This window comes from Esox lucius, chromosome 25, assembly GCF_011004845.1.
Source record: "Esox lucius isolate fEsoLuc1 chromosome 25, fEsoLuc1.pri, whole genome shotgun sequence".
In the NCBI taxonomy this organism is placed as follows: Eukaryota; Metazoa; Chordata; class Actinopteri; order Esociformes; family Esocidae; genus Esox; species Esox lucius.
In genome coordinates this window covers 22,436,993-22,455,588 of record NC_047593.1, presented here as the reverse complement: position 1 = coordinate 22,455,588, position 18,596 = coordinate 22,436,993, and the positions used below count along the sequence as shown (strand labels likewise).

The 18,596-nt window shown below is 41.1% G+C and overlaps 2 protein-coding genes across 4 annotated transcripts; one reads left to right on the top strand and one right to left on the bottom strand.

Moving 5' to 3' along the window:
- Nucleotides 1-1,322: 1,322 nt before the first annotated feature.
- pmm2 (phosphomannomutase 2) lies at nucleotides 1,323-9,360 on the bottom strand. 2 transcript variants are annotated; one of them, XM_020043605.3, is made up of 8 exons: nucleotides 9,271-9,360; nucleotides 7,315-7,426; nucleotides 7,140-7,216; nucleotides 4,490-4,581; nucleotides 2,326-2,425; nucleotides 2,160-2,235; nucleotides 1,944-2,059; nucleotides 1,323-1,650 (listed from the first exon to the last, which is right to left on the bottom strand). In XM_020043605.3, exons 1-8 carry the CDS (start codon nucleotides 9,286-9,288, stop codon nucleotides 1,546-1,548), a joined length of 696 nt encoding a protein of 231 aa, XP_019899164.1. In that variant the 5' UTR covers nucleotides 9,289-9,360; the 3' UTR covers nucleotides 1,323-1,545.
- Nucleotides 8,534-17,651, top strand: LOC105007601 (zinc finger protein 501-like). 2 transcript variants are annotated; one of them, XM_020043817.3, is made up of 3 exons: nucleotides 8,534-8,600; nucleotides 10,983-11,325; nucleotides 15,563-17,651. In XM_020043817.3, the coding sequence occupies exons 2-3, from the start codon at nucleotides 11,088-11,090 to the stop codon at nucleotides 16,675-16,677; spliced, it is 1,353 nt and encodes a 450-aa protein (XP_019899376.1). In that variant the 5' UTR covers nucleotides 8,534-8,600; nucleotides 10,983-11,087; the 3' UTR covers nucleotides 16,678-17,651. The 2 variants fall into 2 exon arrangements, with proteins under 2 accessions (XP_019899376.1, XP_019899375.1); XM_020043816.3 differs by lacking the exon at nucleotides 8,534-8,600 and adding an exon at nucleotides 9,371-9,458.
- Nucleotides 17,652-18,596: the final 945 nt, after the last annotated feature.

The following is an 18,596-nucleotide window of genomic DNA, read 5'->3' as shown; positions in this document are numbered from 1 at the left end:
TGTGTTGGAGAAGTTTCTGAAGCCTGATGCATTCTTACTAAGTAAAGGACTGAGTCCCACTGTTTAGATAGGTAGAGGAATGTGTGAGATCTGGTATTTGCATAGGGGGCATCTATTGTCTGTCCAGATGCAGATCAATGGGTTTTAGGACAGGATAGAAGATACACAACAGGGGGAGTAAGGTCAGTTGGCCCCTTTGGGTAAACACAACAGTAAACATTATGGCAGGAAGGATAAGGTGGGGGAAGATAGAACAAAGGGAGTGTGTTTGATTGACATGAGACAGATGGCAGCATCTTACCACACCCCTTTTTCTATGTAATAAATACTGTCGAAATGATGTTTTATTTAGAGACTATTCACTGTTACTTTGTAACCTGCGTATTCTCTCCTTGCAAGTAAATTAAAATTGATTTCTCCTGTCTTACCTACCATTTTCATAGAACTATTTGGACTTTAGAAATTGCCATCACAAGTGGCAGTGGCAGTGTAGTGGCCACATCTGTAGCCGGTGGACGTGGCAGTGTAGTGGCCACATCTGTAGCCGGTGGACGTGGCAGTGTAGTGGCCACATCTGTAGACGTGGCAGTGTAGTGGCCACATCTGTAGACGTGGCAGTGTAGTGGCCACAACCATAGACGTGGCAGTGTAGTGGCCACAACCGTAGAAGGTGGATGTGCCAGTGTAGTGTCAACATGTTTCAACCAGGAAATGAGCAACAGGAGTTCAGCTGGTATTTATATTTAATCTATGGCTTATAAGATGGTCATGTGGAAAATGTATTTATTTCCTTATTCTGTTAGAAGGTCTTTGTACTCTGTATGCTTGAAACATTAGGTATACTAAAAGACTTGTCCTTCCTTGTCAGCAACTCTAGATGTCTCGGTCTGTGTTCAGGGGCAGTAAACAGCCATGGGGCTCCTGATCCTTGTATTATAGAGGTGAACAGGACTCTATTCCTTATAGGGAGAGCTGAGTTAGTAAAATCACCAGTAGTAACATGTCCCAACTGTCGTGTGTGAGCTTTCACCAAGTTGTCTGAGAAACTGACATTCTATGAATACCTATGTCTCTTGGATCTATGTCTGTATGCATCCTTGCATTCTCTAGGCTACATCATAGCAACAGCAATTCCTTGTATGTGCATTTAACAAGTGCTGATGTCATCATCTGTACAGTTGGGGAGGAATATATGTTTGAACCTCGACAATGTAAAATCACAATCACATGACACTGTGTTGGTCTCTGCACTTGTACTCTTTTTGTCATGATGCTTGTTCCCATATATACGATTAAACCTGAAATAATTAACTGTTATGCCAATGATTGAAGAGGTTTTTACTGCGAAAATGTTCTGTCTTCCACAGTCACAAGGATGGTTAAAACAAAGTAAATCTTATAACCAACAAGTATGGACAATAACCATTACCTAAACACAGAACCACATAAGCATTGTGTCATTCTCTTGTCATCTGGCACAGCATTGTGTCATTCTCTGGTCATCTGACACAGCACTGGGCTCACTATCATGTCCCTGTATGCGCGTCAGTTGAAAAATAGTTCTTGACAGATGTGCTGTGTCTCCTCAGGGCAGGTGACCTGATGTCCTATTGTTCTGGGGTCAGCGAAGATCTCATAGTCGTTTCCCCCCTGCAGCACAAAAGAGAATTGCTGTCAGATCTCACAATGAACCTTGACGGTTGTACAGTAATTTCCCCAAAAACAGAGGGGCCTTGTCGTTACCCTGGCCCATGATCTCTCTTTGGATGAACATAAACTATTTACCACTGATGTAAAAAAGGCTTCATAAAATAAGTGCTCAATTGATCAATACATTATAGTATTACATTATAATATACCTAAACCTACAACACATTACTATATACCAAACCCAACAACAAATGACAGACATCATAACATATAATCATTATAAAGGTACTTACAGGTGTAGTTTTATCTCCAAAGAAGTGAATGGTTTTATATGAGTCTTTCTCTAGTAGACCCAGACAGTAACGCTTGTCCCAGCCGTCTGGGAACACATCAAAACTGATCTGACCGCCTGGAGGAGGAGGTACAATGAGATGGAGGGAAAAGAGTGTGTGGTTTTTCATATTTGATTCCTATTCTAGAGAAGGCCTTGGTTTAGCGATCAGACTTACCTATAGAGAAAGTCAGTCCTTTGCCTTTAAACTCCTCCTGAAGAACAGCTACAAACTTCTCTCTGATTCGTTCTTTCTGTTGACAGAAAGCTGTCAATCACATGGATCACCCAACCACTGTTCCAGAGTCTGATATTAGATTAATTAGATCACAGTAGAACCATACTTTATCCAGCTCGTAGAACTCTATTCTCTCCTCCTGACTACAGCTTCGGCCCACAGGAGACACGTTCATCATTCCATTGCGGAACTCTATAAATGTCCCCCTAAACACCAAGAGACAGAAGTTAAGGGTTAGGGTTGAGACTGTCCAAATTCATTTGTTTCCTAACAGTAGTATTTCAGTGTATGCGAAAACAGAAGTGACATATAAACATATAGCTTTAGCAAGTGAAATACACCATGCCCTCTGAAAATATTAATAACCATTCAAATTTAAACAAATCAAATTGCGAAAAAACATGGTTCTTGAAGCACAGGGCTCCATCATTGTGAAACACTATGTTTGGAACCACCAAGACTCTTGTAAGAGCTGACTGACTGGCCAAACATAAGTAACCAAACGGGAAGGGCCTTCATCAGGGAAGTTACCAAGAACTGACCAGTCTCCAAGTCCCTCATCGTGAAGCATCCCCATAGCATGATTTACCATAGGGATTATCCAGGTGATGAGAGTTATCTTTTCATCAGATGTTGTACTTGACATTCAGGCCTAATCATTCAATTTTGGTCTTATCAGGATGAGATCAAGGACGGTCAACGGACAGAGGATGCTTCTGAGCTAGAGTGTCATGTGTCATGGCAAAGAAACTAAATACTTATGTTCATTAGATATAGTGTCCAAATATTTCCGGACCTAACTGTTGAAATAGTATGTTTAGCTTAAATAAATAGCACGTTTGTATAGTATTATTAGTTAGTCACATTATATTGTGTTACAGCATGAACGTTTGTCATTCTTTTTTCTACGATAAACAACCATAAAATGAAAACAATTCTGCAAAGAAATTAGAAAGTAATTACAAATACAAAATAATTGACTGCATGAGTATTTACCCTTTTTAGTAAATATTTGGGTAGAGGCACCTTTGGTAGCAATTACAGCCATGAGTATATTTGAAAAAGTCTCTACTACCTTTGCATATTGGGATACAGCAATTTACAACTTTTCCTACATATTCCCAATTGAATTTAGGTCCTTTCTGTTTTATAACTACACCAGAGGTCAGGGATTTGACTGAGCCACTCCAGGATGTTGACCTTTCTGTTTTATAACCACCCCAGAGTGGACTGACTTTCTGTTTGTTTTGGGTCACTGAGGAATTTTCTCCCCGGTCTCTTGCAGACATCACCAGGTTTTCAACCAGGATTTCTAAGTAGTGTGTATAGTACTAGCTAGTCAAGGGTGGTTTAGGGTCGAATGGATAGTACTGACCAGTATAGTACTAGCTAGTCCAGGGTGTTTTAGGGTAGAATGGATAGTACTGACCAGTATAGTACTAGTTAGTCCAGGGTGGTTTAGGGTTGAAGGATAGTACTGACCAGTATAGTACAGCTAGTCCAGGGTAGGATGGATAGTACTGACCAGTATAATACTAGTTAGTCCAGGGTGGTTTAGGGTCGAATGGATAGTACTGACCAGTATAGTACTAACTAGTTCAGGGTAGAATGGATAGTACTGACCAGTATAGTACTAACTAGTTCAGGGTAGAATGGATAGTACTGACCAGTATAGTACTAGTTAGTCCAGGGTGGTTTAGGGTTGAAGGATAGTACTGACCAGTGTAGTACTAGCTAGTCCAGGGTAGGATGGATAGTACTGACCAGTATAGTGCTAGTTAGTCCAGGGTGGTTTAGGGTGGGATGGACAATACTGAGGAGATTAAGTCAATGCAACTGACAGACGGTGACAGTTTAAAGTTTAAATGGAATCCACTCAGGCACCTTTATACATTTAGTAGAAAAATATATTTTTTAAACATTATCTGGAAATGTGTACTGGTCATTTTTGCTTGCATGTATGCATCATACATATTGCCCATTTAAATGCAAACAAGTGGACTCAATTGTGACTTCCAAAGAGAATTGTTTTCAATGCAACTCATTGAGGTGTATCATAGCAGAGAGGGTGAATACTTAAGTAAACATTTTTTTTTATTTTAAATATATTTGTAATGAATTAAACCCATTTTTCACTTTTACAATAAGGACTTTGTGTTGATCAGTGGCAAAACTCCTGATTAAATTAATTTTGATTCATTGTTGTAACAAAGTATGGAAGTCCAAGGAGGTAAATTATTTTTTGAGAGCCACTGTAGGTGTTTGTTTACCTCTTCCTTGGTAGTTTTATTTTGGCCAAGTAGTTAAGGCAAAAGTTGATGAAGTCTTGGAGAAGATCCTCTCCCATGTATGCCTGAATACTCTGAAACAACCAAACACAGTCATTAATATTTCACACAATCAATCACAGCCCTGGATATTGATACAACCAATCAGTCCTTGATACATTAAATAATTAAATAGGGTTAGAGCCCGGGCTAATTTAAGATGGACTAAGGCAAAGTGGAAAACTGTCCTGTGGTCTGACACATCAAAATAAGAAATTATAATTTTTTGGGAATCATGGATGCCGCATCCTCCGGGCTAAAGAGGAGAGGGACCATCCGGCTTGTTATCAGCACACAGTTCAAAAGCCAATGGTATGGTATGGGGGTGCATTTGTGCACATGGCATGGATGACTTGCACATCTGTGAAGGTACTATTAATCCTGAACAAAATATACATATGCTGTCATCCAGACAATGTATTTTTCATGGAAGGCCTTGCTCTTTTCAGCAAGACAATGACAAACTATGTAGTTTGATATCTGCCAAAAGGTTAGGTGTACGTATTTGTAGGATCATAAGAAAATACACTGCTCAAAAATGGTTTTGCAGCTGGTGGCCAAAGACAATTGTTCTCTACTTATCCTTCCTGACTGATTCTTCTTTAGTTTTGCATTTTTCTAGTGTTTTGCTAGGAATGCACTCTCAAAATTCTCTCGTCTCCTGCTCCGTTCTAACTTAGGAGGACATGAGGTCTTGGCCCACACCTCCCGAGTACCAGTCTCAAAAGACTTGTTGGTGCCACGGTCCAAATTCCTCCCGGTTGTGTTGCAGATCAAGACAATACCTGACGATCCCAGCTGCCAGTCTGATAGCAGCCCCCCCTTCCAGCTGCCAGTCTGATAGCAGCCCACCACCACCCGGTTGTCCCTGTCTTTGTCCATCTGGTCACGCTGCTGGATTAGGTTTTATAGACTCTGGACACAACCCAAATGCATTTACTAATTATTACAACTTGTACTCTTAAAAAACTTGTACTCCCTGCTTAGACTGCTGCCCCCGCGACCTGGCCCCGGATAAGCGGAAGAAGATGGATGGATGGATGTACTCTTAAAATGTTCACCCGGCACAGCCAGAAGAGGACTGGTCATCCCTCCAAGTCTGGTTCCTCTCTAGGTTTCTTCCTAAATTTCAGCTCCTCTTAGGGAGTTTTTAACCTAGCCACTGTGCTTCAACATTGTTGTTGCTTGCTCCTTGGGGTTTCAGGCTGGGTGTTTTGTATAAGCACTTTGTGAGAACTGCTGATGTAAATAGGGCTTTATAAATACATTTGATTGAGTGATTGATTGTGCAGGGCCGGTATATGCTCCTTTGTGCAAGGTGGAACAGGAGGAGCACTGCCAGAGCCCTACAAAATGACCTACAGCGGGCTACTGATGTGCATGTTTCTGAAGCAGACTCCATGAGGGTGGGTTAGAGTTAACCCTTACCCAGGTTGGAACAGCCTGTAATTTGAATTGTTTACTATGATTTTCGGTGTGAATTTGAATCCAGACCCCAATCGTTTGGTGATTTTGGTTTCCATTAACAGTTGTAACAGTTGTTACATCATTTTAAGCCTACACAATAATACACTTTCTATACGTTGAAGTAATTTTTTTATTACACGTAAAGTTTCGGTTAAGTTTTTTGGGAGGATGAGAGGAAACTGCCAAAACTCCAGTTCATGATGTTGTAAGACAAAATTAGTACAAGCAAAAAAGATTAGTCTGTCATCGTAACACGTTCACAGAAGTCATTTTACTCTTATGTTTCATGTTTTACGTATGACTTTTTACGATCATGTCAATTTACGTATGGATTATCGTACGATCCCAACAATATTTACACTTAAGTTTTTGGCAGATATCTAACTCCGTACCAAACCACATTCTGCATGTATTACAACAGCATGGCTCCGCAGTAAGAGTCCACATGCTAAACTGGCATGCCTGCAGTCCAGACCAGTCACCCATTCAAAATATTTGGCAAATTATGAAATGAAAAATACAACAAAGGAGACTCTGAACAGTTAAGTAGCTTAAATCCTATATCAGGCAAGAATATATATATGTACATGTATGTTTCCAAAAACAATTACATTTCTGAGTATCAACATTTGATATGTTGTCTTTTCAATTAAACAGAGAAATGATTTACACGTCATTGCATTCTGTTTTTATTAGCATTTTACACAGCGTCCAAACTTTTTCGTAAACAGGGTGGTATATTATGATTGTTCTCTCTCTGTAAAATAAGTTAAATGTTTCAATTCTGGGTTAAGGCTATAATATTCTTTCAAGATTTTAAATCAGTGTTTTTCCAACCCTGCTCCAGGACGACACCCTGCCCTGCATGTTTTAGATCTCTCCCTGCTCTAAAATATCTGATCTAGTTCATGAAGGACTTGATAATGAGCTGACCTTTTGAATCAGGTGTGACAGAGCAGAAAGACATCTAGAACGTACAGGGCATGGGGGCATCCCGGAGCTGGGTTGAGAAACACTGTTTTAAATAATAAGATGTTTAGACCATTACCCACTGTGGACTACAAATACTGTTGTTAAGGGCGGAGACATGAGTATCCCAACGTGTATCCAGTATCTCTGGTCTTACCTGTACTGCCAAAAGCTCTCCATTCTTATAGGCTACCAATCCGTTCTCAGCAAACACATAGTCCACCTTCTGTAAAACTACAACACACGCGCGGGTTCACAGTTATAATATTAATCCTAATATAGATACAGACAACCTCAAACTTGCTTTTAGTATTTTTCAAGCGCGCACCCACCATCATCTCCAAGTTGTTCTCTGATCTTCGTGAAGTCAGACCCCCCCACTACGCCGACCCGGACACGTCCCCGCAAACGCTGCAGGAACTCCTCTATTCCTGGAGTAACTTTCTGGAACAGAGAGACACTATTACCCATTCAACTCTGGTGAACGACAAACCACTACCTCTTTTTAGAAACGAATGATCAGTATGCTACGCTGGTCCCGTAGACACCACTGAAGTATTTTAACCGTTATGTTTGAAGTAAACTTTACTGTATTGGAAACTTCGTTGGTCCATTTACCTGTCGCGCGGCAGTTAGCGTTCCGTCCACATCGAAAAGACAGAGTGTGGTGTTGTCGACAGCCGCATTCATATTGTTTGTAGTAAATGTTTTGTTAACGAACAAACGGTCAATTATTTATGGCGATTAGTGAGTCGTTGAGCGGGACACAATGGACAAACAATTGCCATGAACATAGTAAGATGAAGGCGGAAGAGACAAGTGGATGAACTGCAACGTCATCTGTGGTTTGTGTATACGGAAGTACAATTCCTTTCTTCAATCACATGCCCGATTACAGCCCGTTTTAGTAGTGGCTTTTTTTTTTTGGTAATTCGGGGAAGACGAACATATTTTGTGATAATAATTAAATATAAGATAATTAAAAATACTGCAAATTATCAAAAGATAACGGAATTGTTAATTTCATATTTTTTGTCATCACAGTCCAATTGAAAACAGTGCCCCTTGATTTTACAGCATATTTTGACTCTAAACACTCTTGTATTTCCTACAACACATTCACTGCGGCGCGTAGAACAGTTTTTGTTGTTTGAGGCTATATATATCACACATGTGTATTGAATTGAGGGCTAGGGATGGGGTGGAATATATAGTTTTTTTGTTGGATGTAGCACACTCCCGTGCATTTTCTAGGATGTTTTCACACTGGCATGTAGAATATTTTATTACGGAATGTGTATTATGGGGGAATGTGTATTTCATACACTTTAATTAGCATTTGCTGCATGTATTTAACACTATATTTTAATATTTTTTAAAACACACGTTATGGAAATGTCTCGGACATATTAACAAACATTAATCAGTAATGTTTTTTGTTTTGTTGTTTAGAGAGGGTTTTTAATAAATCGTGAATAAATATATATATATATATATAAAAATACTTTTCTATAACTACGACGGCTACGTTTATTTTGAAATATCCCAAAATATCGTGATCCGGAAGTACTTTTTTTTATGTCACTGGTGAGACGCTATCAAGGAAATGGAAGAAATCGTAAGAAATTACTTATCACTGCCTTTGTGTCCGTTTTACTTTATTACATGTAGTTGCTTGTCTTTATTACATGTAGTTCTAGTCATTATTAGGGCATCAATAATACTGTGAATAGCTTATTAACTCCAATTAGACAACAGAATCTACAGTAGAGGGCAAAATAGAATAGTTATTATAGTATAATGTTATCGTCCCTGAATCTCTCCTTATAGTATATTTTATAGTTTCCACATTATAATGGGAGGAACATATAATGATATGCTTCTTGCTGAGTAACACATTCATAAATGTATTGTTGTGCATGGGAACGGATTTGGTCTGTGGGTTATGATTTAAAGCAAAAAACAAATAACAAAAAAAGAGTTACATAGGAACATACATCGAATTGTTCACTATAGTTTTATAAAGATTACATTAATTAGACATTTCTGAGTACGTTTTTGACGTACTTGGTTTTGTGTACAAGTTGGTCAAAATGCAGTCCACTATCTGCGCCACTGGCCTTCAGTGGGGTAGTGATGTGCAGTCGATGATAAATTATTTGTAAACAACGCATTTTACTGATCCAAGAGTTATTGTTTTGGTAAATACTTTCTCAAAAGCGCAACGGACATGCAGGCGGTTTAATGTCAAAGAGCTGACAAACAAGTGACTAGTGGGTATACTTAACCTTTTCTAACATCTCCATTTGCTGCTCGTGCTTCTTGGTGGCCCTGGTATTCCTTTTAGAGGTGGGTTGGAGTTCAGATATAGCGGTGCCTCACTATGGATCCATCTTTAAGAGAAAAAAGGAAGTCAAGTGATGATTATAAAATGGAGGTGTGGCTGGAAGGTTACTGGTTAAATGTCCACTAGAAGGTAACCAGTTTAAATTGGCGTTCCTACTTGCACTGTAAACATGCTTACCATCAACTGTTTAATAATGTCACCCAGACCTCTGGATAAAATTACCTGCCAATGAGAAATAATTCTATTAAACTGTTACAAATACGAGGTTAATATTATAATGTTTTCTTTATATTATTGTTATAATGTTTTGATATTATTGATATAATGTTTTGGACTTATAATTTGCATGTTTTACATGATGTGCCATGATCTTATGCCAAGTCTAATGACTTGGTTACTGTCATTAAGTGCAGTGATCATTCAGTATATCAGATGTATTAACCACTACCAAACTTGTGATTTGCTAAGTATTTAAAATAGTGTCAGGTCCACTTGAAGTGAATCCATCTTGCTCTTCATTAATGTTATCAGACTTTTTTGTGGACCTGACATTATTTAAATATTCAAATATGAAGCAAACATAATATATGGAAAATACATCAAAAACTAAATTAAAGACTGAATGAGCAGAACCAGATCGTTTGCTGGCTCCACATTCAGTGTTTCAGTTGATGATATTTTCTTTTACCCAAAAAACGACAACATATTCAATGTCAAGAGTTAATGAATAAATAAATCACTAGCTGCATGTCACTTAAACATTATATAGTTTAACAACTTGTCGTTTTTTGGTGACTCTCTACGTTCAGATTGCTCAGAAATTTTTTTTTTTATGCAGATGCCATATGGCTTGCTATCTTGGGAGAAATGTTCTACATATTCTGTAGTGTTTTAGTATTTAAAATTACATTAATTTGTATTAATTAATGGGTGACACAGGTAGACAGGTTATTCTTATATGGATTGAGAGCAGGTGGGAGCAGAAACATGTTAGCAGACAGCCTGCAGAAGTATGAGTGAAAGTCTGACACATTGAAAAGCTTGAGGTCTTACTGGCTAGTTGATGTTATTGTGTTGATGGTGCAAAAGTTTGTGAGGGAGAGCCTCGTCATGGTTATCAAATCAGGACTGGTCGTGTTTCAGGATATTTACAGTAATACATTCACTGTAAACATTCAAGTATTATGTAGCTTAGGTAAATGCTTTTGATACTGCCGTCATGTAAACAAACAGTAGTCTTCACCGCACATAGTCTTCACCATGAGGTCGTGTCAGCCAGTCTAGGCCAACACTACTCAACCGTAGGCCAATCTATGAATTATCATGTCGCTATCTGCTCTCAGTGAGCATATCTATGTTTGATACAGTCAAGACAGCTGGTAAGTAATTGTGGACATGATGAATAACTGATTGCGTGATTTCATTGCTCTCTCCTTTCCCTGCACCCAGCTGCTATGCTGCTTCTGCTTTGATCTCCAGCTAATAAAGTAGCTGCTAAAACATGAAGCATTGATTTTTCCTACTAACAATGCAGATATGTTGCTTTAGGTATGTGTTTTGTTGATCTGGACCTGTTAATAGTAGATTGGTGATAACTGTGCTATGATTTACATTTAATAATAACTTGTGTCTGTTTCTCTTCATCACCACAAGGGGACTCGGAGGTCAGTAACATCAACGGTGAAGACTAGCCAAGTTCGAAACCTACGGTCTCTGGAGACCCTCACTCTAACCCTGGGTCTTGGTTCAACTTAGATTATGTCTGAAGTTTCTCACATCAACAGTGAGGACAAACCCATCCTGCTAAGTTTCTTCCATGCTGACTACAAGTCCACAGAGTCCCTGGATTCTGGTTGTGACAGTGGAGTCCAGTTTGTACCACAGGATCCAGAGATGACATCAATGAAGATGGAAGACTGCTGTCAGACACTGGAGCTGAATGTCAACATTAAAGATGAAGATGAGGAGGAGGAGATTGGGACGTCTGTTTATCATGGTAAGAGCAGGTTAGATCTATGATCTATCTACCATTTTGCCACCTTTATTGTAGGCTGCATGTTTCCTGGTTGTGCTTCAGCTACTGACCTTGTGAGGAACCCATATTAGATATTGGCCTTGGTAGGAACCCATATTAGATATTGGCCTTGTGAGGAACCCATATTAGATATTGGCCTTGGGAGGAACCCATATTAGATATTGGCCTTGGGAGGAACCCATATTAGATATTGGCCTTGGGAGGAACCCATATTAGATATTGGCCTTGGGAGGAACCCATATTAGATATTGGCCTTGGGAGGAACCCATATTAGATATTGGCCTTGGGAGGAACCCATATTAGATATTGACATTTTTATATCACTTAGCCATTTTCAACCAATGTATTCCAGCTGACCAGCATGTTCCAGTAAATACCTAAAATAGGACGGCAGTGGAACCAGATGTGCATCTCCGGGCACCTGCCATTCCTTACCAGGTTTTCAATCCAGGTGCTGATCTCCTCTCCTGTGGGGCTCCTGGTTCCTCAGAATGGATGCCCTTACTCCTTGGATCTCAGATCAATGGGGGTTTAGCAGAGTCTTGATTCAGGCCCAATTGGATAGGGTACACCTGGCAGGGGTTCTGATTCAGGCCCAGTTGGATAGGGTACACCTGGCAGGGGTTCTGATTCAGGCCCATTTGGATAGGGTACACCTGGCAGGGGTCTTGATTCAGGCCCAGTTGGATAGGGTACACCTGGCAGGGGTCTTGATTCAGGCCCATTTGGATAGGGTACACCTGGCAGGGGTTCTGATTCAGGCCCATTTGGATAGGGTACACCTGGCAGGGGTCTTGATTCAGGCCCATTTGGATAGGGTACACCTGGCAGGGGTTCTGATTCAGGCCCATTTGGATAGGGTACACCTGGCAGGGGTCTTGATTCAGGCCCATTTGGATAGGGTACACTTGGCGGGGGTTCTGATTCAGGCCCAGTTGGATAGGGTACACCTGGCAGGGGTTCTGATTCAGGCCCATTTGGATAGGGTACACCTGGCAGGGGTCTTGATTCAGGCCCATTTGGATAGGGTACACCTGGCAGGGGTTCTGATTCAGGCCCATTTGGATAGGGTACACCTGGCAGGGGTCTTGATTCAGGCCCATTTGGATAGGGTACACCTGGCAGGGGTCTTGATTCAGGCCCATTTGGATAGGGTGCACTTGGCAGGGGTTCTGATTCAGGCCCAGTTGGATAGGGTACACCTGGCAGGGGTTCTGATTCAGGCCCAGTTGGATAGGGTACACCTGGCATTACCTTGATCGTGGGTCTTCCAGGAGCAGCTGTGATAATTTACCTGAAGTGCTCCTGTTACCACATCTTCCAGTGGTGTTGTGGAACATCTAGATGGGTTTTGGGAAACCTGAGACATGTAGCAATGTTTTATCTGTAGAACAATGTCTTCCTCAATCCCTCCCATGAATATCACTTTGGTTCAATGTCTATTATTCTGAACACATGGACACAGATGTTACAGTGCAAGAGAGACTCCAGATCCTTGGCGGTTTTATTTGGTTAGACTATAGTAGACTAGACTATTTTGGACTATATTGGACTAGACTATATTGGACTATATTAGACTAGACTATATTGGACTATATTAGACTAGACTATATAAGACTATAATAGACTAGACTATATTGTACTATATTAGACTAGACTATATAAGACTATATTAGATTAGACTAGACTATATTGGACTATATCAGACTAGACTATATCAGACTAGACTATATTGGACTAGACTATATTGGACTATATTAGACTAGACTATATTAGACTATATTAGACTAGACTATATTAGGAGCCCAGTATGCAAGGTCATAAACCTTTTCTTGCAACTGAGATCCTGAGGCCTGTTGCCGTGCCGTTCATATTCCATCAACTTTCCACAGCCATTGGAATGGGGCAATTTTCCACAGCCATTGTAGAGGACTTGGAAAACATTCCACACTCAACAGCCAGATCAACTCTTTTTAGCCATGTTGTGTTGCATGAGGAAGATGATGGTCATACTAGATACTGACTGGTTTTCTGATACACATCCCTACCAAGAATGTATCTGTGACCTACAGATGCAAATCAATCAGTCATGTGAACTGTAACTCATTAAAGTCTTTGAATCGTTGAATGTTGCATTTACATTTTTTGCATAATTAATGCATATGAAGTAATATCACTCCAACTGACTCTGAGTCTTTAGATGTCTCATCTCTCATCTTCATCCGCTTATCCGGTATCGGGTCGCGGGGACAGTAGCTCCAGCAGGGGACCCCAAACGTCCCTTTCCCGAGCCACATTTGCCAGCTCTGACTGGGGGATTCGAGGCATTCCCAGGCCAGTGTCGAAATATAATCTCTCCACCTAGTCCTGGGCCTACCCCAAGGTCTCCTCCCAGCTGGACGTGCCTGGAACACCTCCCTAGGGAGAAGTCCTGGGGGCATCCTTACCAGATGCCCAAACCACCTCAACTGGCTCCTTTCGATGCAAAGGAGCAGCGGCTCTACTCCGAGTTCTTCACAGATGGCCAAGTTTCTCACCCTATCCCTAAGGGAGAAGCCAGCCACCCTTCTGAGAAAACCCATTTCAGCCGCTTGTACTCGCGATCTAGTTCTTTCGGTGTCCCAACCTTCATGACCATAGGTGAGGGTAGGAACGCCTCATTCCCTACCCGGAGGAGGCACTCCATCGGTTTCCTGCTGAGAACCATGGCCTCAGATTTAGAGGTGCTAATCCTCATCCTGACCGCTTCGTACTCGGCTGCGAACCGGTCCAGTGAGTGCTTAAGGTCACAGACCGATGATGCCATCAGGACCACATCATCCGCAAAAAGCAGCGATGAGATCCCCAGCCCACCGAACTGCAACCCCTCCCTACCCTGACAACGCCTCGATATCCTGTCCATGAACATTACAAACAGGATTGGTGACAAAGTGCAGCCCTGGCGGAGGCCAACCTCCACCTGGAACGAATCCAACTACAGAGAACCCGAACACAGCTCTCACTTTGGACGTACAGAGATTGGATTGCCCTCAGAAAGGACCTCCTCACCCCATACTCCCACAGTATCTCCCAGGGGACCTGGTATCTTTAGATGTGAAAAACGAAATAATGCCAAAACTGTAAATGCCTTGGTTGCATAAATTAACAATCAACGACAAGCAAACAACAGAATATAACACTCAGTGTGTGAGTGGGTGGGTGGACAGGGTTCGAATTATGGGGGAGTTTGACCCCCCTTTATTAAGAATTGGAGGGGGTCAAAACATGCCCGGAGAAGAATTTGTCTCCCCGATTGTCATTGTATAATTCGCATTCTGTGGGTGGACACACAGCCCAACCAAATACAGCTTCAGACAGAGCCTGTTAAAGAATCACTAGTTCAAGTGTTCATTAAATGGCGGGGCTCTCAATTCATAGAATTATATATATAATTTTTGTAGTAAACAGTGTGAAGTAGGTAATGTTCTTGTTATAGGTTCAATTTAATGAATTGGCAACTTTGTTTGCTTTGTCATGAGGTATTGTGTGTAGATTGATGACAAAAAAACATTAACCTCCTATGCTTTGATAATGTATGCATTTTCTATTTCTCTTAGCTATTTGTGATTAGTAGGACATGATAAGTATAATATCTAAGTATTGTCTTAAGTAAAAAAAAAAATTAATGTAGTCCTCCAAAGGTGCTATCATTAGGCTGGAACAACATATAAAGAACTATTCGGAGGTGGTGTAAACAAAACTTATAAAGAACCATTCAGAGGTGGTGTAAACAAAACATAAAGAACCATTCAGAGGTGGTGTAAACAAAACATAAAGAACCATTCAGAGGTGGTGTAAACAAAACATAAAGAACCATTCAGAGGTGGTGTAAACAAAACATAAAGAACCATTCAGAGGTGGTGTAAACAAAACATAAAGAACCATTCAGAGGTGGTGTAAACAAAACATAAAGAACCATTCAGAGGTGGTGTAAACAAAACATAAAGAACCATTCAGAGGTGGTGTAAACAAAACATAAAGTAACATTCATAGGTGGTGTAAACAAAACATTTCTCTGGAGAGAAGCCACGGTGGACAGAAATTAAACTCACCACATGACCTAACTGAAAAACTACTTTCTGAAGATGTTGTTCTAACTACCATATATGAGGTCATAGCGATAACACACTAACTGGTTAATTGTATTTTGTTCCCACAGGAGACCATGTTAAAACAGTCTCTTCATCCAGAGACCAAAAGCAGGAAGATCACGAAGCAGAGATGTCTCACCAATGTCCACATTGTGAGGAAAACTTCACAAATATATCAACCTTACAAGTACATCTAAAAGTACACACAGGAGATAAGTCTTATTACTGCTCTGACTGTGGGAAGAGTTTCACGACATCAAGGAATCTGACAGTTCATCATAGAGTGCATACAGGAGAGAAGCCATACTCATGCTCTGACTGTGGAGAAAGTTTCTCTCAACAAAGTACTTTAAAAACGCACCAACGAATACACACTGGAGAGAAGCCTTACTCTTGCTCTGACTGTGGGGAGCGTTTTGCTCAACAGGGCAGCTTAATATCTCACCAACGAATGCATACAGGAGAAAGGCCTTATGCCTGCTTTGACTGTGGAAAGTGTTTCTCTCAGCAGAGCACATTAAAATCACACCAACGAATACACACAGGAGAGAAGCCGTACTCTTGCTCTGACTGTGGAAAGCGCTTCAAAACATCACATGTTCTGACAGTCCATCAGAGAGTTCACACAGGAGAAAAACCATACTATTGCTCTCAATGTGGAAAGAGTTTCACAACATCAAGCTATCTATTAGTTCATCAGAGAGTTCACACAGGAGAGAAGCCTTACTCCTGCTCTGACTGTGGGAAGAGTTTCTCTAAACAGGGCAACTTGAAAACACACCAGCGAATACACACAGGAGAGAAGCCTTACTCCTGCTCTTGCTGTGGGAAGAGTTTCTCTAAACAGGATCACTTAAGATCACACCAAAGAATACATACAGGAGAGAAGCCATTCTCCTGCTCTGACTGTAGGGAGAGTTTCTCAGAATTGGGAAACCTAAAAAGACACCAACAAATACATACAGGGGTGAAGCCTTACAACTGCTCTGACTGTGGGAAGGGTTTTTATCAATTGGGCAACCTCAAATCACACCAAAGAATACATACAGGAGTGAAGCCTTACAACTGCTCTGACTGTGGGAAGGGTTTTTATCAACTGGGCAACTTCAAATCCCACCAACAAAGACATACAGGAGAGAAAGATTGTCACTCTTATATTGATGGTGCAGTTTGTTTAAATTGATTTGACAACAAATTACTTTACTTGCGGACTTTTGTGTTGTGTGTAAATATATATACCTAGTCATCCAGACTAGAGATCATTGTGTTGTGGGTTTTGTGATTGACTTGGGTCTGAACAGATTTTTATGTAAAATATATTGTATTATGTTACCTGCAAACATATCTACAATATGTAAAAATACAAATAAAAGTCACATTGACATTATGTAACAATATACAACGTTGTTAGGGGTGGATTATCCATTTTAAAAGAACCAGCGTATATTGGACAACAGGTCTAATGTATTTGGTCAAGGCTAGTTGATTGTGCATGTGATGGGATTTAGTAGCCTAAATATTAATAATTTCATAGTGAAAAAACAATTACACAGACTTTTAGTCACATTTTAGTAATTTATTGTCTAAAATTAAATAATACACATTTAGGCTACCTCTTACCTCCCATCATGTGCAGAATAAAAAAGTAAGACTAAAGCTGAGGCAATTAACACTGCAACAGTTCCTCCACAAAACAAATCGCATTTCCTAAAATAGGACAACTAAGTCAGCAAAGAGCCACATGGAAATATTCAGTGTAAAAACGAAATGTCATTCTCAGATTTTGCGAAATGTCATTGATTTGGAAAGAGGACATTATTACTCTGAGGCTAATAAGGAATATTTTACAGGAAGCAATCATTGCCATATGGTGTGCTAGCATAGGGTTAAAAGATTTTATGATGAGACTGGCTACAATATAGTATTCTATATCTTGACACTCAACCATTTTAATTGGCTGAAACTTATAATTGGCTGAAGTTGTCTAAACCTCCCTAAATTACAAAAATAATAATAATAGTCAGGATTTATTGTGAAATAAAATTCTCCAATTGGGGACCCTATTTATGATCCTTGTTTAGGCACACCTGTGTGGTTCATTTTGGTTTTTGTCTGTGTATTGGATAGCCCATGTCACTGGTTGCTGCATTTTTTAAATTAAACATGGATTATCTGCATTTATTCGACTCTTCGCCTGTGTCCTACCACAACCTCAACCATAACAGAATGAACCACCACCAAGAGACACGGCAGAGATGGACGGTAGGGGAACTCCTCTGTTGGCCTGACAGCAACACAGAGGAGGAGAACTCCTACCGTCCCCCGCTGCACACCTGGCCAGCTCAGCGCAGACCCCGGAGGAGACAGCCTCAATAATGTTTTGGGGGGGTTGTTGTGGGGGCGGACGGAGGACCCTGAGGCGTGGCTGCCATCCCCGGAGGCCTTCCCGGAGGTTGGGCGGAGTGAGGACTGGTGGGGCTTCAGGGACCCGCCGTAACGGTTCTCGCCGCCAGGGGAAGAGTCCCCGGCCAGCTTGGTGCGGCCAACGTCTGGCTTATGTCCGGTGCCAGCCCCAAGGCGCCGGGTGTTTCCAGCACCCCCCGCTGCCCAGGAGCCGCAGCCAGCGCTGCCCAGGGGCTGCAGCCAGCACCCCCGCCGCCCGAGCCCGCCGTGGACTGACTGCTGCCTCATCCCATGCCGCCCTCTCCTGCCCTGGAGCCGCCATGTCGCCCCGCAATATATAACAATGTTGTATATTTGAATATTCCTACCCTCCCAACAGAGCATACCTAATGTCTCTACCGTCTATAATCTCCACCCACCAGGTACAGCAGTAACTTCTTCTCTGATATCCTCCATGTTGTTACTGATTCAGAAGCACCATGTCGAAGCACCACTTAAACTGTGCTGTTGTTGGCTGTAAAGAGGAGCACAAAACACTCCATCGCGTCCCAGCCACAGAGGACAGAAGAGCAGCATGGCTTGAATTCATTTTTGAAGGCAATGTCCCCGCTACAGTTGGCAAAAAATTGTCGGTTTGTTCTAACCACTTTGAGACGGGCTGTGTCTCCAACTTCGGTCAGTACAAGGCAGGATTAGCCA

Coding starts and splice junctions, on each gene's coding strand:
- LOC105007601 (XM_020043817.3), top strand. CDS start 11,088: ATGTCTGAAGTTTCTCACATCAACAGTGAGGACAAACCCATCCTGCTA. Junction 11,326..15,562: donor TGGGACGTCTGTTTATCATG/GTAAGAGCAGGT, acceptor TTGTTCCCACAG/GAGACCATGTTAAAACAGTC.
- pmm2 (XM_020043605.3), bottom strand. Junction 7,217..7,314: donor AGAACAACTTGGAGATGATG/GTGGGTGCGCGC, acceptor CGTGTGTTGTAG/TTTTACAGAAGGTGGACTAT. Junction 1,651..1,943: donor TTGGAGATAAAACTACACCT/GTAAGTACCTTT, acceptor TTTGTGCTGCAG/GGGGGAAACGACTATGAGAT.